At 38.3% G+C, this 23729-nt stretch overlaps 1 protein-coding gene across 1 annotated transcript; it reads left to right on the top strand.

Moving 5' to 3' along the window:
- Positions 1–4068, top strand: bambia (BMP and activin membrane-bound inhibitor (Xenopus laevis) homolog a). The gene is made up of 3 exons (XM_067369489.1): positions 1–396; positions 2195–2476; positions 3279–4068. The coding sequence occupies exons 1-3, from the start codon at positions 321–323 to the stop codon at positions 3704–3706; spliced, it is 786 nt and encodes a 261-aa protein (XP_067225590.1). The 5' UTR covers positions 1–320; the 3' UTR covers positions 3707–4068.
- The last annotated feature ends 19661 nt before the right edge of the window (positions 4069–23729 follow it).

Below are 23729 nucleotides of genomic sequence, written 5' to 3'. Positions count from 1 at the left end.
CGCTGCTCCGCGATCGAGGATAGTTGTACGTCTCATTTCTTTCGGGTTCTTCTTTTTATTAGTTTTTGCGTATATATTCGGTTTTCTTACGCATGACGGATTGGTTTGGTTACATACGCACAAGGAATGTTTCTGCACTTGTTCGGCGCTGGTCTCTGATGGAACAAGACACAGGCTTTCTGTGCCCGTTTGTTTTTGGATACAGCGTAGATCCCAGATCCCTTGGAATGCAGAAATCAATGTAGGACATATGTAACAAGTCCTCAAACCATTCGGAGGGTCTTGCCACACGGTATCAAGACAAGGAAAAGCAGTTGTAAATGGATCGTCATTCCAGCCTTGTTTCTCTTTGGTTTCAGCTGGAACTTTGTGCGATGGCTGTTCTTCTCACGAAAGGTAACATTGAGATTATATAGTCGTTTCTAGAAGCGCACGAGACTATTAAAACTAACTTTAAGAGCATGTAAAACTTGCAGCGCTCGAACACATAAAGTCAAAATATTGATATATAGCTGCATTTCTCAACACTTGTGTGTCGGCCTTGTTTGCCGAGGAAAATTGACGTCTCGACGCGTGGCTTTAATACTATACGTTAAAATTATAAGTTAACAACTTATTAAATTTTCTTATAACTGTGTTTACAACTTGCATTTTGCTTTGGTCGTCCATTTTCTAATATATAAGCGAGTCGACATTGTAGAAAAAAGAAGAATGTGGTCTCTAAAGCATGTTGGATGTGCCGTTTAAAAACGTTTCTAGCTGCTAAAGACTGGTTAACATGTACCAAAAACCTTCTTATTTTGTTGCTGGTATAAATCGCCAACTTTAGACCAGCTATTATGTTCCAAAACACAGCGTCATTTTCTCATTTTCTGAGCCTTTGCTAAATATTGATTTGCACCAAGAACATATACTTCGTTTTTATTCAATATTAGATAAGCACAACAACCAGTCACAAAATAAGCAATAAACCCATTTAGCTTTACTGATAAGAAGATAAGAAGTGATTTCTCAAACTAATGAGATGACATGTAACTCCAGCCTCGGACAGTGTACACAAGCAGCTTACAACAATACAAAGGCCGTGTTTATTTGTGTTCGTGTCGTGGTGTGTGTTTAGTGTTTTGTTTCACATCCACGCGCAGCGCTATAGTTCGGCGGTAGGTAAAAAGTACGGAGTGACTGGCCACTAACGTATATTTTAACCGTAAATAATGTACAAGCGCAAAATGTTAGCAATCTGTCGTATTATAACTGACAATTTTTACCACAGTTCTTCTGAGGAAACCTTAAATGAATGAATTCCTCCACATGTCGCTCCAAATCTGTATTACAAAATTGTTAAACAGCATGACAGTCCCAGTCACCATTCACATTCATTGTTTTGATTGAGAAAAAAAAATGCAACAAACGGGAATGGTAACCGTGTTTTACATAAGAAAGAAGGTCATACAGGTATGAAACAACACGAGAGATAATTTTCATTTTTCGCTGAACTGTCCCTTTAAAAGTTACCCTCCGACTCGGTGCCAGGTTTGACCACAAGTGAGCTTGCGTGCTAACTGAAAAAGGAGTCCTGCTCTCACCCCCCTTTACGAGTTTCCATTTGGGTTGAAAGAAATTGACTTTGGCAAACAAACCACTAATTATAAGCTACACGGTTCCTGTTTTATAAGACAGACTAAAAGGATCCCTTGCATAAAAAGCCATGACACAGTTACAGTGTTGAACAGAATTGCCATATATTAGTGTTCTGACACAAACACTTAGTCACAGCACTGTGTTAACCCGGTCTCTTTTTGGCTTTTTCTGGCATAAAAACTGAGTAGTTTAGCTTTAGTTGCTTATTTGGCGAAATTAAGAACGCCTTCCTGGTAATAAAGTTAACCAGTTTCAGCATCTTAGTAATGTTAGAAAGACTGCACAGTTTAATTTCCTAGTAAAATGCTCAATTTCTGTTGGAATGGATGTGATGGGAATTTCAGCATTCCCACGCTGTACCGGGCAAATTTGTCAAGATTCTTTGGAAAGTTCAGTTTCCTGGAAACGCATCTGGGCAGTTTTATATTTTATTATATACATAATATAAATGTTTTATGATTTTAATACATCCAAGATGTTGCATTTAATCCCAGTGTTATCTGTTATCACAAATTTTCAAAATTTGAAGTAACACAACTTCTCTGTTTTGCAGGAGAGATCAGGTGCTACTGTGATGCACCGCACTGCGTTGCCACTGGATACATGTGTAAATCTGAGCTCAACGCGTGCTTCACTAAGGTCCTGGACCCACTTAACACAAACTCACCCCTAACGCATGGCTGCGTAGATTCGCTTTTAAACTCCGCGGATGTGTGCTCCAGCAAAAACATGGATGTTTCCGGCGGAAGCTTTTCTCCCGTAGAGTGTTGCCACGATGATATGTGTAACTACAGGGGTCTGCATGACCTTACGCACCCTCGAGGTGACTCAACAGGTGAGATACATAAATGTGCAAGAAACGAAAGCCACCTGAGTAGATTGTATCATATGTTTGTTTCACATTTTAAAGGGATAGATCACCCAAAAATGAAAATTCTCATCCTCATATCGTTTCAAAAGTGTTTCCTTTCTTCTATGGAGCATAAAAGATATTTTTGAAAAATGTCTTTTTGTCCATACAATGAAATCTCATATTCCACAGAAGAAAGAAAAAAAGGTTTGGCATACAGGTTTGGAATGACATGAGGGCGAATAAATAATTTCTGGGTGAAGTTTTCCTGCCTTGGTATAGCATGTCTGGCATTGAATAGGACACAGTGATTCCCTTAAGAGTAGATAGTTTTATCTAATCGAAGTAGGCTACTATCTTTACTGATGTCTGACGTCAATCCTGTGCAAACATGGACCCTTGTGACAGATACTTAAGTATCAGAAATATATGTGCGCACACATTGACTTTTACTGTTCTCATGGCTCCTGATATTTAATGGTTTCCAGTGCAGCTTGAGTTTGCGGGTAGCTGGCAGTTTACCTTTTAGCACTTGGATTCAGATCACATACTTTTCATTGCACGTGGATCATGAAACATTCCCACTGTGCTGGAATGTGCTTCCCACAGCGTCCTTTGACAGACGGCTCGAATCACATAAATATAATCCCGTTTAATGAAAAAGGTGCGCCGAGATATTAAAGAGAGAGTGGAACAAGTATAAACGAAACACGTTAGCATTAAATCTCATGCTGTTTTTCATTTCCAATGCAATCTCCATATCTCACTATGCTTTCTCTCTGTCTAGACCGATACCACAGCTCCAATCAGAACCTGATCACGAGAGTACAAGAGTTAACGTCCGCTAAAGAGGTGTGGTTCCGGGCGGCAGTGATAGCGGTTCCCATCGCGGGTGGCCTTATCCTGGTTCTGCTGATTATGCTGGCGTTGCGAATGCTCCGTAGCGAAAACAAGCGTCTACAGGCCCAGCGCCAACAGATGCTGTCTCGCCTGCATTACAGTTTTCACGGACACCACCATGCCAAGAAAGGCCACGTGGCCAAGTTGGACTTGGAGTGCATGGTGCCGGTTACAGGACATGAGAACTGCTGTCTGGGCTGCGATAAACTGCGGCAGACGGAGTTGTGCGCGGGAGGAGGAAGTGGAGGTGAACGCCTACTATCTCTGGTGCACTGGGGGATGTACTCGGGGCACGGCAAGCTGGAGTTCGTATGACTACTCGGAACTCGTTCAGGCACAAAAGGGTAACTGTGTAGTTTGCTGTCATAATTTTATTATCGTCCCACTTGGTGCGTTATTTTATTGTCTCCATAGGGAGAGAAGAAATTTCAAGGACGCAAATTTTTGTGTTTTCTCAAAAGAGCACTTTACTTGAATTAGAATGGCCGGTCACTGTGGGGTTGTGGTGAATATGGAAGTGGGCGGGGCTAAGGACTGCAAACCCCGCCCCTTTACCCACCAAGCCGTGTCCTGTGGATCCTGGAATGACACTGAAGGATTCGTAAAGACGGTCTTATTTTGCACATTTGTATAAAACGGACAAGATGACTATGGGATGGTTGGAAAGTTGCATTCGAAGCGGCTTTTTTTTTTTTTTTTTTGAAGAAGAATTTTACACTGACACCAGGGTACAAAAAGGTTTGTTGTAGTCAAATTGTATGAATAAAGGATCCAATCTTGACTGTAACAAATCACACGCCTCTGCTTATGATTTTATTAATCAAACAGATTTGTGTAGTTGTTTTTTAGCTCTATTCAACTGTGTGTGTTTGAGTGATGAAGGTCAGTCAGTAGCAGGGAAACTGACACAGAGGCCTTGTTCTAAAGTAGTGCCCTTCATCTGACTGCGTCATCTCTGAAACCCCTCCAAAAGGGACACATTACATCTCTCTGGCTTTCTCAGCTGCTCTCTTGGGATTAATACTGGAGGTAGAGCGAGTATTTATTTAGTAAGTGAGGGAATGTCGGTAAGCTGTGAGTTCAGAGTCCTTCGCCTGCACTCGCTGAACACAGTAATTCCCTTGTATGCACTCTGGCTTGACTTTACAATCCACAAATCACGGGCAGATTTGAGAACTGTGAAACTTTTTTTGACCTACTTTGAAAACATGATTGCAGCTTCACACACTAAATGTCCTTAAGACCAGCAGCCATTGCTAACATTCCTCTGTGATAAAGTTCATTGCGGTAGATTCACGGCAGAGACTCCACGTGACGGCTGCCCCTCTTTTTCAGAGGATTGTTGGTGAAATCAACTCCTTGAGATGAAAAAGGAACACATAAAACTATTATAAAAGTACTTTATTTCATAAAATACGTTTGTGAAAGGCAAAAAATGATTAGGTTTATATACAGTGGCCTCAAAAAAGCATTTTAAATTAAGGAAAAAATATAAAGTATGCTTAAAATGTCTTTAAAATGAGTGCATTAGATTAGAAACTATTGAACACATCTTTTACGACAGCGTACTTTTCAAGCCAAATATTTTGCAAAAAGAAGATTGTAAGTTTTTAAATAAAACAGTTTATATAGTGGGTAAAACTATTTGGCTTAAACAAGTACATGGTTAATGTGATGAATGACACCTGTGTGAACTTCCCAGCTAACAAAACATGTTCTAAGAGTGTTTGCTACCATTCCCATTAAGCCTTAAGGTATGAAAATGTTATTACTTAATGTTCTGTGAACATTAAAAAAAAAATAGTTTATTAAATGTTTCAAAAATGTTTTTTCTGGGTTATATGAACGTTAAGGGAACATTATTTGTGAACATTATGGGAATGTTACTTTTGTATGTTCTCTGAACATTCTGAAACATGTAGTAACATTTAAAAAAACCGTTAAATTAACCTAACTAAAATGTTTCAAGAAAAAAGTTCCATTAACAATGTATATGTAATGTTTTTATGCTAACATTTAGAAAACATTCTTAAAGACCAAATAAATGTGAATGAATATTTATTTAATATTTGTAAACAACATTTGTTCATAACCTTGCCAGAATTTCTGAGAACATTCTCTTTTAGCTGGGTTCATACATCAATAAAAAAAAGAAAAAAAGGATAAAAGTCACAGCAAAATTGGCTTAGAAAGTGAAGTTAGTTCTGAGAAAAGCTCTAGCATCTTTTGTCTGTAGATGACTCTTTGATATATTTTTTTATTTGTTATTTATTTTACATTTACACTTTACAGAAGTATACTTTTTAGGCCACTGCATGTGAATAGCTCCAAATGTGTGTTAAAAATTATCCGATGAACATCAGAACTTGATTTTGAAGATATGAATTTAAAATGTTTAAAAAAGTATAGTTTAATATAGTGTTTTTCACTATAACAAGGTTTCAAAACAGCTTTACAGAATGTTATGTTGTTATAGTCATCTATAGTAATGTATTTACAAGTTGAATCAAAAAATTGAATCAATACCATTTCAAAAAACCCTATAACAAAGTCATAAAAACTTAATTTAAAAAGTTCAAATTATATAATACCTTGAACTTCTTTCTTCATTGAAATGTTTCCAGTATTACTCTGTCCCTGACTAAAGTGTGTTGTCCTGTCTGCTGCTTCCTCTCACGCCTGCCCTCCTCCTTTCTCTCTCTCTCTCTCTCTCTCTCTCTCTCTCTCTCTCTCTCTCTCTCTCTCTCTCTCTCTCTTCCATGTGTCTCAGCTGACCTTGCTGTATGTCAGGACCCCAGGAAGACGCCATTAGCTGGCGGACCACTTAACAGGCGCTAGCATTACTGAGTTTAGCCTCCCCCTGGACTATTAGCGCTCGGTTAATGATAACAAAAGCCTGAGAGTTTGGACGAGCTAATGATCTCATTGTGTTCTCAGCTTCACTTTGGCCAATCATTGCTTCAGAGACTAAATGTGCTTTAATCAAATGTGTCTCCAAATAAGTTTTATTCACTTTTTGACTCCAACTTAATAGTCCCCCCTCCCTATTTTATATTTTTTATTTTGTTCACTTTTTTATGGTCAGTAGTTGCAGTTAACAGGCCACTCTGGAATAATATTTTTACATTTACATTTTATTAAATGAACAATCGATGAACAAAGAGAGTTTGGAATGAGATGCTGCAATGCGTTTTTTAAAATAAAATAAAAACACGTCAGATTTTCTCACTGATCTATGTAAAAGCAGCATGAGGTGTGTTTGCATCACTCATTGCCGTGGCAGTAGTCAGCAAGGCCATTTGTATTGACATGCAAATTTAACAAGGGCACCGGCTGAGCCTCCTTTACAAGCTTAATTTGTTTTGAATTGACTTCAAACTGCCATGGCTTTCCTGCTATTCAGGAGTGCAGCTTTATTGAGCCCCCTCCCCATGTAGCCTCTGGACATAGTTCCTTTAGATAGATAATATTCAAATTTTTAAATTTAAACTATTCTGTGGCCTCAAGGGCCATTATTATTAACAGTCTGTCTGTGATGTGTGTGTGATTAGCCAATCCAGGTCTTGAATTCATTAGTTTACATCCAGCACATCAGTCCAACGTACATTATATATATGTACACGGTATATATATGTGTGTGTGTGTGTGTATATATATATATATATATATATATATATATATGTATATATATATATATAATATAGTAGTCATCCTCAACATTTGAATATATACTATATATATGCTATATCTATATATATCTATAGTAATCGTCAACATTTGAATTGGATCAAAAAAGTTAATCAAAGTTGTCCTAAGAACTAAGTTGTCCTAAGAAGAAGGTTTTAGGACAACTTTGAATTAAAGGTTTTGATACACTTCAAATGTTGACTACTGTGTGTATATATATATATATATCAATATAAATATATATATATATATATATATATATATATATATATATATATATAATTTATTTATTTATTTATTTACTTTTTCTTTTTTTATATATATACTGCTCGTCTTTATAAAAATGTAAAAATCCAGCCCAGTCTAATTCTGACATTAACAACAGATCTTCTCCTTACCTCTGTTGCTTATTTATCACTTCTACCAATGAAATAAACCAGACCACTCCCAACAAACAAACACAAAATGTCATCCCACAATGCTTATTTATGCAGGCAGAATTTGGAAGAAACCTGTTGGCATGGAAACTCGTCAGTCCTCTGACGAGAGTCCATGTACTGGACACAGAACCTAAATATTTGAACAACTCAAAGAGCCAAGAGACAATCTTTGATGTCCACAAAACACAAACCGGAATGATGTCCCCATCTACCTCTCATGTCTAAACATTTACTCAAATGTCAAGATTATGTTTATAATGCAAATGTCTGTCTGTCTGTCTGTCTGTCTGTCTGTCTGTCTGTCTGTCTGTCTGTCTGTCTGTCTGTCTGTCTGTCTGTCCGTCCGTCTGTCCGTCCGTCCGTCCGTCCGTCCGTCCGTCCGTCCGTCCGTCCGTCCGTCCGTCCGTCCGTCCGTCCGTCCGTCCGTCCGTCCGTCCGTCCGTCTAATGATAATAAAGATGAATGTGGTATTTTATCTCTACTCAGGTTATGCGTGTAAAGGAAAGCTAGCATTTTTCTCTAGTTTTTTTTTTTTTTTTTCTCAACAAAAAAAAAAAGATCTAATCTCACCTGGATTTCGAGGATGTTTTTTGATCAAGTGATTGTGAAGTTATTATGGCAATACTGTGTCTTCGTAAATGTAGACACAGTTCATTACTGCCAAAAAGGCTGAACATGTCCTCTAATGAATTTGAAGTGGGAGGTGGGAAGGAAAATCATCAAAACAAAGGTGAGAATGGTAGAAAGAGTCAGAAGAAAAAACACTAAAGGTTGCGTGCATGCTCGAGACTAATAATGGATTTCACAGACAGAATTGGCTCCTGGCCCGAGAAGCCTCTTATCTTTTTTCTTCTCTCCTTTTAAAACTGTGACACACACCCTGATTTGGCAGCTGTAGCCTGAGGCCTCCTGCAGAGATATAATGTGTGTGTATTGTGAGTGCAGAGCCCTGGATTACAGCACTGAAAGAAGAGCAGTCTGTGTCTCTCACTCTTCTGTCTTTGCTACGCTGCCACTGAAAAGCGTCGGCATTGATGTACCTCGGCGCTTCCTTTTGGCCTTTTTTGAATTTTTTTTTCTTTCAATACATTTGACACAGTTTACTAAGAGTTTAATAGCATGGAAATTGACTGAGCCACACCCTGTATGGTTGTTAACAATTTAAGTATTACTTTTTTTATTATATTTATACCAAATTCTCCAAAGCTGTTTGCCAAGCTTTCAATTAAATTTCATAATTGAAATCACCAATGACACAACTGAACTGACAACAAGTGTCAAAAGTTTGTTTCTAAACACTCAAATTATGACAAAAAAATGTATTTTTCAGGCTGGATTAAGCTAATGCTCATGCACAGTCCTAAGTGTGCATCTCTATAGGAGGTGTACGTGTGAATGTTTCTATAGGAACCAGAGCTTCTAATGGCTGCTGCAGTGACGCCATGACTTTACCAATTGGCGACTGGCTCTTATTTAGAAGGCAGGACTTATTCCGCCATATTGCGCGTAGCACTTTCTCCCATTCAAAACAATACGAGTGATGCGTCTTGTGTTATTCTATAGTCTTTGATCGTTTACCTGACACAAGCTGATTGGTTCCTGTCGCATCTGCAGCCAATGAGCTCGCTGCTCACATTTAAATAGCTGGATAGTGTTTGATGTTGCAGTTTGCAGCACACTTTCAGAGTTTCTCCGAAACCTGAAACCTTCCCCAGCACCACTTGGGAAAAACAAAAAAAAAAGCTTTGATTTTGCAAGAATACATTAAATTGATCAAAAGTGACAGTAAAGACATTTATACTGTCACAAAAGATTTCTTTCAAATAAATGTTGTACTACAAATAAGAAAATCCTGAAAAAAATGCACTAGTTTCCACAAAACAATATTATGCAACATTGATAATAATGAGAAATGTTTCCTGAGCATCAAATCATCATATTAGAATTATTTCTGATGGATCATGTGACCCTGATATGGAAGAGGATTAGGGCCAAGCAATAATAAAAAAAGAAAACCATCTCGAGATTAAAGTTGCTAAATTTCGAGAAAAAAGTCGAGATAAAATGTTGAGAATAAAGTCATTAAATTACGAGAAAAAAGTTGTTAAATTACGAGAATAAACTTGTTAAATTACGAGAAAAAAGTCAAGATAAAATGTTGAGAATAAAGTCATTAAATTACGAGAAAAAACTTGTTAAATTACGAGAATAAACTTGTTAAAATAAGAGAAAAAAGTCGAGATAAAATGTTGAGAATAAACTCATTAAATTATGAGTTTATTGTCAATATTTTATCTCGACTTTTTTCTCGAAATTAAATGACTTTATTCTCAACATTTTATCTCAACTTTTTTCTCAAAATTTGACATTTTTCTCATAATTTAACGAGTTTATTCTCGTAATTTAATGACTTTATTCTCAACATTTTATCTTGATTTTTCTCGAAATTTAACAATTTTTTTCTCGTAATTTAACGAGTTTATTCTCAACATTTTATCTCGACTTTTTTTTTTAAATTTACCACGTTTTTTCTTGTAATTTAATGAGTTTATTCTCAACATTTTATTTTGACTTTTTTCTCGAAATTTAACAACTTTAATCTCGAGATGGTTTTATTTTTTATTATTGCTTGGCCCTAATCCTCTTCCGTACCCTGAAGACTGGAATAATGACTGCTGAAAATTCAGCTTTGCCATCACAGGAATATAGAAATATTCATACAGAAAACAGTTGTAATAATGTTTCAATATATTCAAATTTTAACTGTATTTTTGATCAAATAAATGCAGTCTTGGCGAGACTTCTTTCAAAATCATAAAAAAAATCGTACCGACCACAAACTTTTTGTATGTAGTGAATAGGTAGTATAAGATGTAGTGGTTTAACTAAAGAGAGCTTCAATCAGCAGCTGAGTATGTATCTGCATTTTATTCTGTGCCAGCTCTTGGTTTTGATCAAGATGAAAGCCCATGTTACCGTGGATGTGACCTTTCATGTGCGTCTTATCGAAACACTCACCGAGGACTGTATATTACAGGTTGTAAAGGCAATTATCTCTTAGTCAAGCTGGTGATAACTGAAGAATGCCAAGGGCCACACCTGTAACCACACCTCCTGAGCAATTATTTAAAGGGTGTGGTTACAGAGCGCTCCATATGACAATGAGTCTGCTGGCAACAGCTCCACTTCTGAGAGACCTATTTGCTGAAGTATTATTCCTTTTGAGAAGGACTCAAAATCACAACGTTTTCATCATTGTGTTCGGCTTTTCTTTGAAAATACATTGATAACAACAACCTTCACCAGGTGTTTGATTAGTCAGACTGAAATTTGAGCTTCAAACACTACATAAAAACCCAATATTAGAAAAAAAAACTTTTAAATCCATTGGCAGGGTGAAATATTAAATAAATAGAATAACAAATGTGATTCAAAACTTGTGCAGTAGAAGAAATATCATCTTGTCATTAAACTGACTGACGAAATGTATTTATGTTTGTTTATTTTGGAGAACGACATCATCACCACCACGTGTTGAGCATCATCTGCTCGGGGGGAAGTGAATTATGACAGTCACTCTGCTTCGGTCCAAAACACAAGGGTTAAATGCTTGGTAATTATTCTTTTGAGATGTTTTATGGCAGTTCTCTGGCTAATGTTAAACGACAGGGATTGTTTGAAAGCAGAGTCAGGCTCAAGAGGAGCAGAGCAGATTCCCTGACAGAGAATGAGTAATTCAACTAAATGCTTTAGCATAGTTCAATATAAATGATAATATAATTCATTTAACTAAACAAAGATGATATGCAGACTCTGTTGTGCCTTATTATAGAATGATGTAAAATCACAAACATTTTTAAAATATTGATGACAAATTTGGGTCAAAGGTTTAGAAGGGGATAAACAGGGTGAGGTAAGTTGAAAAAAGCAGAGGAAGTGAGATAGAAAGAAATAGGAAGGAGTGAAAGAGAGGTACCATGGGGAGTGGAGCTGTTTACTGCAAGGTCAAGGTCCTAGTGACATGTTTACGAGTTCTTTTCGAACAGCTATTGCTGTTAAACTTATAGCTTCACATGCATGCCTACCACACACACACATGCACGTTAGGCTTTCATGTTATATGGGGATAATAATGATTTTTATATTGTAAAAACTCTATATTCTATCTCTTACCCATAAACTCTCTGCATTTTTAAATTTTCAATAAAACAAAACAAAAACACTATGATTTATAAGCTGTTTTCCTCATGGGGACAAAAAAATGTCCAAAAAAGCAACAAGAATATTTTTGGTGCGCCAAAAAAACAAAATAACGACTTATATAGTGATGGCCTATTTCAAAACACTGCTTCATGAAGTTTGTGCGTGTTGAATCATGATTCGGATCGCTTGTCAAACCGCAAAACTACCAAAACGCTCTGAAGCTTCCTGAAGCAGTGTTTTGAAATCGGCAATCACTATATAAGTCATTATTTTGTGTTTTTTGGTGCACAAAAAATATTCTCGTCGCTTTATAATATTAATATTGAACCACTGTACTCACATGAACTGATTTAAATATGTTTTTAGTATGGATCTTGAGAGAGGAAATGTCTTTGCTCCCTATGCAGGCCTCACTGAGCCATCGGATTTCAACAAAAATATCTTAATTTGCGTTCCGAAGATTAACGAAGGTCTTATGGGTGTAGAACGACATGAGGGTGAATAATAAATGACATTATCTTCATTTTTGGGTGAACTAACCCTTTAAAAGCTGCTGTATAAGGGCTTTTGAAGAGGTTTCAATTTTCCTACATTTTGACCTGCATGGCTTTGTTGGGATGATTGAAAGGAACATTACAAATGTCTGCTGAACATTAGACAGACTCCTCCTGTGTGTGTGTGTGTGTGTGTGTGTGTGTTCAATGTACAAAAAAACATATACAATTATCATTTAGATGACATAAATTTAAATAATAATGTCCTAGTGCATTATATTGTTTCAACTGCGGGTTCACAAACAACTGATATTTAACAACAAACAGAAACTATAGAATCTAATGAAGATAAAAATAAAAAAATAAAAGAAAATGTTGTGTTTCAAAACATTTTTGAATACTGCATTTGTAAATGTAGATCATTTTTTCTCTATAGTTCTACAAATATTTCTGGATGATTTGGTTTCTGCTATAAAGTAAAAGGCCATCAAACAAATGCAAGTAATTATGAGTGTAATTATGTAATTACAAGTTTGCAGCAAGTTTTATTAATGAAAGTTATGTAGAAAATCCACATTTTTTTTACATTATGTGGTCCTTCACTTGTCAAGAGCTTTGGTATTGTGTCTTTAGTTCAGAAGAAGTTGTCAGCTCCTGTTCTAAAAGAATTTAACATGTCAGATTATTACATATTTCCCATTCACATGAACAGTATGAGTACAGCACTGTAACTGAGCTTAAAGTGCCTTAAATAGACAGTGGTTGATAAAGGATGACGTAATATCTTTCTCTGAGCCTTGCAGCTAGAGGTGAGACCACAAAGATCGGGATCAGGATCAAAAGCCAGGACTCATTTTAATTGACTGAGAGCCATAACATTGATTTGATAATGTGTCAGTAAAGAAAATGCCAGTTTAAGACCATGTGTAAAAATTCACATGGCACCTTCTCCCCTTCTCCTATCATTCCAATCAAGCCACACTTTGATAGATTGTGTCTTCACATGCCTCACTAACATGCCTTATTACTCAAGTATGGTAAGTGGTTTACGCTTACTAGCCAATTACACAAACCAAGGAACTCAGCAGTAGGGAGCTGGCATCATTTATATCGAGTGACTGATGAAATGAGCTCTTTTTTCAACCAAAGCTTTGTAGCACCACTTAGAGAAACCAACTTTAATAAGGTATAAGCTGAAGCTGTTAGACATCTACTGGTAGTCAATGTTCAGCAGCGAGGGCAGATAGTTTCACTCAACTAATGGAAAAACAGCCACTGATTAGATGAGATGAAGAAAGAGTGTAAGGACTTTCTTAACAGTGACCACAAGCGCTTAAGAAGCAGACAGACCACACACTTGGAGCATTTTATATAGAGAAGGAACCATATTGATGCTATTTTTTTTTTTATTATTCTCACTCACTGTACATTTACTGTACATCTAGTGCAAAACAGTATTTGCTCTTTTCTGTGTTTTCCATGCCCAGCACCTGAACTTACACATTTATAGTTCCTCCTGAGAAAGAGAATTTAATCTTTCTATCCCGTTTGAACATTCAACCAAATCTAATGACTTTCATGTTTATGAGATGCATTTGGTGTTTTGGTTTTGATCTTACATGAGACTTCATGGAGCCAGTTTCTTAAAACAATGTTTGCTGGTTTGCCATAGAAAATTAAATAAGGTTTGTAGATCTAAAAGAAAACGCTAGAGCATATACATACAGATAAAGAATCATCACATGATTGTTTAAAATATTATTTCTGATTCACGTCAGGTAGTTGGATTACCATCATCCAATGTAAAATCTTAGAAAGAATCTTTTAAACAACCATGTGACGACTCTTATGCAATGTACATGTGTATGTATACACTGTAAAAAAGAATTGTTGGTTTAACTTAAAAAAGTAAGTTACCTGAAGTTGCCTTAAAATTTGAAGTTAAAAATTTGAGTCAATACAATGAAGGCAATTGGTTGGTAACACTTTACAATAAGGTTCATTAGTTAAACATTAACTAACATGAACTAACCATGAGCAATACATTTGTTACTGTAACTATTTACTAATCTTCGTTAACATTAGTTAATGAAAATACAGGTGTTCATGTTAGTTCACAGTGCATTAACTAATGTTAACAAGATTTTAATAATGTATTAGTAAATGTTGAAATTAACAAAGATTAATATAAGTGCAGTTCATTATTAGTTCATGTTAACTAATATAGTTAACTAATGAACCTTATTGTAAAGTGTTACTGAAAAAATGTTGTGATAACAAATCATGAAAATATTTTTTTACAGTGTACGCGCTAGCGTTTTCTTTTAGATCTACAAGCCTAGTTTAAATTTTTTCTGTGGCAAACCAGCTAATCTTGGTTTAAGAAACTGGCTCCATGAGGTCTCATTTAAGATCAAACCCAAAATTCCAAATGCATCTCATAAACATGAACGTTATTAGATTTGGTTGCATGTACAGTGCTGCATATATATATATATATATATATATATATATATATATATATATATATATATATATATAGGGCATTTCACTTGTCGTTAACCCATTGCCTGTAACTGATAATACAAATAACCTCTCTGACCCCTTGGACAGTGAGATCGGGAGCGTGTTTTCTCTCCCATGTGAATGTTTTCCTGAGTTTGTAAATACCACAGACAGAATGTTAACATGCACCTGGAAAGTTCTCAGAGAGGACAGTTCTCAAAGACGACACACTCACATAATCACACACCTGCTCGAGGAAGAACAGCTGTTTAATTACTATGTTTGTGCCACTGTAATCTCTCCTTCTCCCTGTCCTGTGCTGTGTGGAGGTTGAACATGTGGCTGTATGACAACAACACTTGGAATTTTGACTCACTGACAGAAGATCATTATGATAAAACCTGGAAAAGGAATTCTATTTAAAAAAAAAAAATGTTACAAATACCTTACAAAATTATATTTGTGGAACTAAAATGAAAAGTTAGGTATAGAACAAAATATTTTATTATTATTTTATTATTATCAGTAGCCAATATTTTATCAAACATGTCCACAATTAATTAAAGTAAGCCTGACACTATACAAATATTTACCCTATGTATGTCTTCATTGACTTATCTAAGCTTACTTTTTGTGTTTTCAGAGAGCACTTATCCTTTTAATTACCAGCGACAAACACGGGCAGGTCAGAGTTTACTGTAAGCGGCAAACACACTTTGTAGTCTTTAAGTTCTGGGCGGAGTGTGTGTGTGTGATTGTGAGGGAGAGGCCATTATTTACACACTGTTTACATTGGCTGCAGGGAATTATCCCTCGGGATGCTGAGGGGACCTTTAGAGTAAGTCTCAGACTGAAAGTCTTCTAGAAACACACAAAAGATCAGCAGCCACACACACAGGTGCATTTGTATGTTACAGATGACTCACCAAAATGAACACACATGTTCAGACAACACGTTTGCCACATTGTTACATTTACAATACTGTTCAAAATTTGGGGGTCAGTAAATTTTTTTATGTTTCTTAAAGAAACACTCACTAAGGCTGCATTTATTTGATCATATACAAAAAAAAACAGCAATATTGTGAAATATTATTACAATTTAAAGTAACTGTTCTATTTTAATATATTTTAAAATGTCATTTATTTCTGTGACGGCAAAGCTGAATTTTCAGCATCATTACTCCAGTCTTCAGTGTCACCTGGTCTTTCAGAAACCATTTTAATATGCTGATTTCGTGCTCATGAAACATGTCTTATTTTTTATCACTGTTGAAAACAGTTGTGCTGCTTAATATTTTTGTGGAAACCGTGATACTTTTGCAAGATTCAAGAAAACGTGATACTTTTGCAAGATTCTTTGATGAATAGAAAGTTCGAAAACAGCAGCCTTTAGGGTCAATTCAGGGTGATTGGGACACTTTTTGCCATTGAGATGACTTGAAAAAATTATCCCAATCAAACTAAATTCACCCCTATTTTAAATAGATTTTTTTTTTAACAATGTAAAAGTCTTTACTGTCACTTTTGATTAATTTAATGCATCTTTGCTGAATAATAATTGAAACTCTTACTGACCTCACACTTTTGACTGGTAGTGTATATTCATATTTAGCAATAAAACATATATTTAAATATAGTTATAAGTGTGTGACATCTCTGTGTGTATAGACTTTATGACTCCACAGTAATTGTTTATATAAGAATTCTTCATTTCTCTCCATATTAGCTGCAAACAGGCCTCGGGGCATTTAGCCAAAAATGCATAAACCAAACAGTGACCTGCTGTAGTAGTTAATATAGTATCCTATACTGGCTATGGAATAAATGGTATTTAAGATGATACTGTACTTTAAATGGACTCATCTACTTCAGCATGCTAAATGAATTAGCCATGCAGGCCCTGTGCCATGACGTGCAGCTTCATATTAGAAGTTGGTCTGTGTTTATAAAAGAGCAGATATGTGTTAAAACTAACACCCTTCAGTATCTGCTGGCTTTAAGTAACAGGTCTCATTAACCTCTGCCTATAAACTGAAATTATTAGATCAGAGACACATGTTGTAGGGGTGCAGGCTTGGTTCAGCCATGTTTAGCCTTAATGTTACTCTAATGCCTGAGATTTAGACGTTACAGGTTGATTTTTTAAAAACGCAACATTCAGGGAGTATTAAATGTAAATGTCTAAAATACACATCTCAGAAGTGTTCTGCAAAAGGGCCAAACATACACTTAAACTGTCAATATAGGTTTAAAATACGTCTGTCAATTGAACACATTCATTTTGTAAATATTGTAATATTTAACATGTCAATATTTCATGTTTGATATATTTTATAAATAAATAAATACTGAAATTGTAATTCAGGGTTAAAATTAAAATTCAACATTCAAATATTGTCATGGTATTTAGATGTTTCACCTATACTTGGAGTTCCAGCAAATACCAAATAATATTTGTCATGATGCTTATATTGCGCAGACAGTAATGCTGACTGTAAAACATTGCTATTCTTAATGATACAGTCTACTCAGACGCATATGAAAGAAGTCTCAGTGCTGAGTCTCATATTTATATAAACTTTTTAAAAGTGAGGGGAGTTTCACAGGATGTCCAGAATGACCAGTGCTCTATCTGATAAAACAGATAAGAGGTTATTTTGCAAAGTCAGGCGCTCCACCCAAAACACACATTTACACACATACACACAGGTTCTGGTTCACATGGTCCCTTGAGCTCATTATCACTCTGGCCCTGTCTGTCTGGAGATAGGAAACTCTTCCATACCAAAAATCCCCTCGCTCACCCTCACCAACCCCATTCTCACCATAAAAAGTCCCCCTTTTTGTACTGAACACTCTCCATCTTCCATCTCAGTCTTTTTCTATCATTAAATCAACACAGTCTCATAAGGAAACATTACTCCATGCACCACTAATAAGTCTCTTGTACCATTTCAAATAACTTTCAAACATCCCTCTGGTAACGTATTTAACTTGTCTAGCTAGGATCTCTATAACTCAAGGTTAAAATGAAAATGATGATATTATTTACTCACCCACATCATGATGTTCATGATTTTTTTCTGTGGACAAAAGCTTTTCTAGAGTAAAATGTACGAATGTTTCTTTTTCCAAGCAGTATGAAAATAAGCAGACTTGTGTGCTATATTCTATGTATAAACAAAATATCTTTTATTGGAAATGTACTAATATTTAAGTCATTATTCACTGAATCTATATCTTCCCCTTTACAGCTCTGAAATATCATTTGTAGGTTGCTGCTTTAAGAAGCATTATGACAGGACGTACATCAATGATATTAAATTTTATTTGCTTTTGTGCTTAAATGTATCTTTTTGAATGAATTTTAAATGGTGTTGTTGTTTTAACTAAAACTAATTTTCTTTCATCCATTGAAATAAAATATTAGATGACAAACTTCAAGGGTTAGTTAGTTCACTCAAAAATGAAAATTCTGTCATTACTCACCCTCATGTCGTTCCACACCTGTAAGATCTTTGTTCATCTTCGGAACACAAATTAAGATATTTTTTGATGAAATCCAAGAGGTATATGACTCATCCATAGACAGTAATATCATCAACATTTTCAAGGTCCAGAAAGGTACTAAAGACATCATAAAAACCGTCAATGTGACTGCAGTGGTTCAGTGTGACTCCAATGCCAGGTAAAGCCCTACCCCCTTACCTGAGAGCATATATACACCATACGCGCAGCTATTCTTCAGTTGTCATTCGCTTCTCGCGACCTCTGGTTTTATTCTCACAGCTCTTTGGATTATTGTGAACGTTTTGCATTTGCCTTCAGGAGCACATAACACTCTGATCAGCCTCCGCTGGATGTGATCGTCTCGCACTTTATTACAGCTGTGTCATTCTGCAAGCCTCCCACGCTGCAGTTTTTTTTAGGCTGTCCGCCTTTCTCTTCGCTCGTTTTCCTCTGTCACGGTTGCCAACCGTTTGGTTTTTACGTACACCTTCTATGGCTCTCTCTAAATCTGCTTCCTCCGGCGACTGCCTTTCGCGTGCCTGCCCGGCCGTGTGTTTCGCGCACTTATCGCCGCCAGGGATTCCCACCCATACTGCGTTGTCTACATGGGCCTCAAACACGCGCAGGAGGCTCTAGAAAACCTCGAAAATTTTAGTCACGGCCTGGCGCTTTCCAAAAAGCTCTGTCGCTGCAGACATAAGGCCGCTACTCAAAGTGTGTATTTTGAGCAGTCGGACTCTGATGGGGGAAACGACGACGACACGCGCCCGGGGGACTCCCGGGGAGCGCCAACTTTGAATTGGGCTGACCAAGCTGAATCCGCTTTCCTTGAGGACATCCTAACGGGTGAACCCTCATTCTCTAACGAGCCACCTGGCTCTGGTGACGAGGACGACTTCTCGAAGGCTCTGATGATAAGGAGGCCATCCCGCCTTCTGTAGCTCCTCAGGCTCACGTGCCTGCAGCTCTACCCCAATCCGTCCTCTTTGAATATTGTGAGCGAGCGGCTGTTCGCCTCAATATCGAATGGCTGGTTTTACAAGGTGCCACTGACCAGGAGAGGGACATCTATGATGGAAAACTTCTGGGTCTGCCTCCTGGCCCGAGAAAACAACTTCTCCCTGTCCTTCCCGCTTGTGCCAAGCATATGAAGTACAGTTGGAGGGACCCGCTCGACTTCAAACACGGTCTTGTGGGTCTCGAGGTGAAAGACATGACGGCCCTCGGCATGGGTGACCCCCCGCCATCGAGCCCTCCATCGCCAGACACCTCAATCCTTCTCAGGGTGGGCTGCTCGTCCCTCCCAAGCCTGTTCTTTCCAGCAAAATGGACCGCTTCTCTGCGTCCATCCATCAGGCTTCCTTCAAGGCCTCAGCCTTAGCAGTTAGAGCTTTGAACGTTTCCTCGGGTACACACGAAGCTATCAACGCCTCTCCAGCTCTGGTAGGGACTCTCGCGAGTTACGAGTCAGCTTGGCAGACTGTTTCGGCTCCCGAGTGGGTGACGCGTACAATAACGCAGGGCTACAGACTGCAGTTTGTAATGAAACCCCCGCATTTCAATGGCGTTCTCTCTTCACACACGGAGGAGAGTGCCGCTTACATTCTGAAAGAGGAAATGTCTTCCCTTCTAGACAAGGGAGCGATTCAAGTGGTGCCCCACAACCTGATAGATCTGGGATTTTATTCTCGTTATTTCCTGGTCCCAAAGAAGGACGGTTCTCTCCGTCCCATTCTGGATCTCTGAGTGTTAAACAAACATTTGAGGAAATACAATTTCAGAATGTTAACCCACGGCACTTTGGCCCGAGCTATAAAACAGAACGATTGGTTCACATCGGTCGATCTGAAATATGCTTTTTTCCTACATAAGCATTTATCTGCCACACAGGAACTTTCTTCGTTTCGCCTATCAAGGCACATGTTACGAATTCACAGTTCTCCCCTTTGGGCTCGCTTTGAGTCCAAGGACTTTCTGTCTGTGTGCGGAAGCGGGTTTAGCTCCCCTGAGATTGTCAGTCTGCGGATTTTGACATACATAGACGATTGGCTCATAATAGCCGAATTGAAAGAGAAAGTGCAGCAGGACACTCGCCGTGTGCTCACATACATCACATCTCTCGGATTCAGGGTGAATGTAAACAAGAGCAATTTTTTCACCTTTTTCCTCCACGGAGGATCAGAGGCTGAATGCTCTGTGTCCCGTACGTGCATTACAGACATATATTACCAGGACCGGTGCTTTCCGAAAGAGTGACCAGCTCTTTATTTCATGGGCGCCCCCTCACAAAGGGATTTCCATATCTAAGCAACGCCTCTCACATTGGCTTGTGAATGTTATTGCTGTGGCATATGAATCTAAGGGAGTGCAGCCCCCAGGTAACATCAGAGCTCATTCCACGAGGGGCTTAGCCGCCTCTTGGGCTTTGTTTAGAGGTGTGTCACTGCAGGACATCTGCTCTGCTGCCAGCTGGGCCTCTCCGCATACATTTGTGCGTTACTACCGACTGGATGTTACCAAAACCTCAGTAGCACATTCTGTTTTAGGGGTGGGGTCTTCATAGCCTTCCTTGTTACCCTCTCTTCTCCCTTCCTATTTACACATTGTTGTAAAAGAACAAGGGGTGCGTGGGCCGGCAGGCCACGCACATTCATGTCACCAAACACGCATTTACATTCCTACCTAGGTGTTTATATTTGTATTGCTGGGTTTATTTACATGTGTGTGCTTCACTGTCATAACCCCGGTTCTCTGAAACATCGAGTGGAGAGATCCACCAGCTTTGCCCTGCTTGCCGCAGGAGAAGCGAATATACTTACTGAAGAATAGCTGCGCGTATGGCGTATATATGCTCTCAGGTAAGGGGGTGGGGCCTTACCTGGCATTGGCTACGCGCTTCTGTCTGTCTAGCCAGACTTGGTGCAATTGGATGCTTCTGTAGAGGTCAGGTATGGATGCCCTTCCCATAGGTGGATCTCTCCACAGGATGTTTCAGAGAACCGGGGTTACGACAGTAACCTATTGTTTTTCACCAAGTCTCTGCTCAGGATTTTTTGGGCGGAGCTAAAACGGGGGTCTGATGATGCACTTGAACCCCCGAGCATAGCCCCTACCCTAACACTGTCATGATGAATCACAGGAAGCAATAGCAAGTTATGAAGATTTATTTTAGGAGAAACACAGAGACAAAAAACAGTCAATGAAAGGTGCAGGCTTCCAGCGACGCAGGGACTGAGATGATCCGTTGTGGGTGAATACAAGTGACGAGAGGTGACGTGAAGATTAATTCCAAGGTCCAGACATAGAACGAACAATGAAGACAACCAGATGGATCTGAAGACGAGACGAGCAGGAACTCCCAGGAACAGACGAGAACACTCACAACACAGGACACCAAACAACGATCTGACAATGAATGGGAGAATGAGGTGAGTATTTGAAGGGTGACAGAATGAGTATCAGGTGGGGAAGGTGATGAGTGGCAGCTGGATCCAATGATGATTGTTGTGGCCTGGACACACCCACAAACACACTCGCACACACTCAACACGCGCACAACTGTCAAAAGGAAGGACACGTGACAAGAAGGAAACAATGCATCTGAAAACCGTGACAAACACTATACTGTCTGATGCACCAAGCGTGGCGCCGCCTCTAACTCTACAGCGGTTCACTCTCTCAATCTCGAGTGTCATTACAGTTATACAGCCCTTTGCACATTTAGCTAGTAATGCCTTCGTCACGCAAATGCATATTACATGGTTGTTATAACATACAATATGCTCGGTCTCCTTATTTAAATTTCCTAAAACAATAATATGAAGGATTCTAAAGTGATCGTTCTACACCGGATAATTTTACAAACTTTCATCAGACAGCTGGGATTCACAGATAATCCGCTGTTTTTGGTGAATGTTACTGAACAGACCTCTGCCCTCCTCCTGCCTCGGCCTTCCTCCCATCCCACCGATAACCGATGATATATGGGGCCGGACAGAGTCTCTCCCGTCCTGGCCTTCATCCTCCTGTCTCGCAGCACCATCATTTATTGACTCAACAACAGTCGGCATTACTTGCCGACCAATGAGTGTAAAGTTTGCTTATGTTATAATGAGTAAGTAGTCCACAGTAACTCGACTAAAATTTGCAACCCTCTAAATGATTCTTTTTATATGCATCAGTATGTTTGACTCATTAGACTCAAGTCAGTTGAGACGGCAGCTCTCGAGAGTGGGTGTGGTTTCAGCGCCAACAGCGGACACACCCCCAGCGTTTGAGAGCAGAGAGCGCTGCCTATTTTTTTGAGATTTTGATAACTTATTTCTTTTACTTGCAGATTTTTTAAATCACTCAAATTTGGCTGGGTGGTTAAAAACACATTTATCTGCGCTGTGACAAACTCAGAACACATACTTTAAAATGACTTTACAGGGACTTTAATTTTATGAAGCAACGAGAATACTTTTTGTGCGCAAAAACAAAACAAAAATAACGACTTTATTCAACAATCTCTTCTCTTCCCTGTCATTATCCATACGCAGGTGATGCCAGGGTTCCCAGGTTTTCACAACAAAACCCACCCAATTGCTACTCAAAACTAGCCCAATCACGTTTCAGGGGGGTTCCCCAGTAAAAGTCACGTTCCAAGAGGTAAAATCCACATTTCTGGCGGGGCCCCCTTTGGTAGAATTCACACTCCTGGGGTTAAATATCATATTATTTGGGGTCGCTTCAACCCGCAGACATGAAAAACAACCCGTGTCAACAGTGTCAAAGTAGCCCAATTCCACGGGAAAACCACAGACTTGGCAACACTGGGAGACGCAGTAAGCACAGTAAAGGCTTCCGTGTTTACATCCGAATGCCGGCTCAGTATTGGCTGCATGCATGTGATGCTGATGCAGGAGCTGGCCGATAAGGAGTCGACATGGAACCTGGAAGCGCTGAATGTAAACAATGTATGAGAATGACACAGAAGAGAAGATATTGTTGAATAAAGTTGTTATTTTTGTTTTGTTTTTGCGCACAAATAGTATGAGCCTGGTCTCATTAGAAAAACGTACCTGTGGGAACGTTTCCGCGAGTCGCAAAATACGTACCAATATGTACATATCACTACAGTTTCAATGTGAAATGTCCACTGAGTGGTGCTAAAAGCATGTTCTTTTTTTGCCGGAACAGATAAACGTGAATATGGTATGTTTTTATGATGTTGGTTTTTATATGAATCCCCGAAGTTCTGATTTGAAATTTTGTCCGGTGATTGGCGCTAAAAGTGTAGAGTTCCATAATTTTTTAAAAATAACATACCACCAACACTACACCTAAACCTACCCGATAATGTTAACAAAAGCAAATGTGACATAAAAAGCATCCGTAATCATGCCGCTTTAGCTTTTTTTGATCTCTCATCTTTGAGCTCTTTTACCGTGACTTGTTTTTCCCTGGATTCGTACCCATGGCTTCCTCGTCCAAGTCCAACTCCATATCAGCTGA

Source organism: Chanodichthys erythropterus, chromosome 19 (genome assembly GCF_024489055.1).
Source record: "Chanodichthys erythropterus isolate Z2021 chromosome 19, ASM2448905v1, whole genome shotgun sequence".
NCBI classification, from domain to species: domain Eukaryota; kingdom Metazoa; phylum Chordata; class Actinopteri; order Cypriniformes; family Xenocyprididae; genus Chanodichthys; species Chanodichthys erythropterus.
The sequence above is the reverse complement of the archived record's forward strand: the minus strand, read 5'-3'. Positions and strand labels throughout refer to the sequence as shown.

What these genes read in the sequence shown, in the direction of transcription:
- bambia (XM_067369489.1), top strand. Translation starts at nt 321, where the DNA reads ATGGATCGTCATTCCAGCCTTGTTTCTCTTTGGTTTCAGCTGGAACTT. An exon ending in GGCTGTTCTTCTCACGAAAG is followed by an intron (nt 397 to 2,194) that starts GTAACATTGAGA and finishes TCTGTTTTGCAG; the next exon opens with GAGAGATCAGGTGCTACTGT. An exon ending in CCCTCGAGGTGACTCAACAG is followed by an intron (nt 2,477 to 3,278) that starts GTGAGATACATA and finishes CTCTCTGTCTAG; the next exon opens with ACCGATACCACAGCTCCAAT.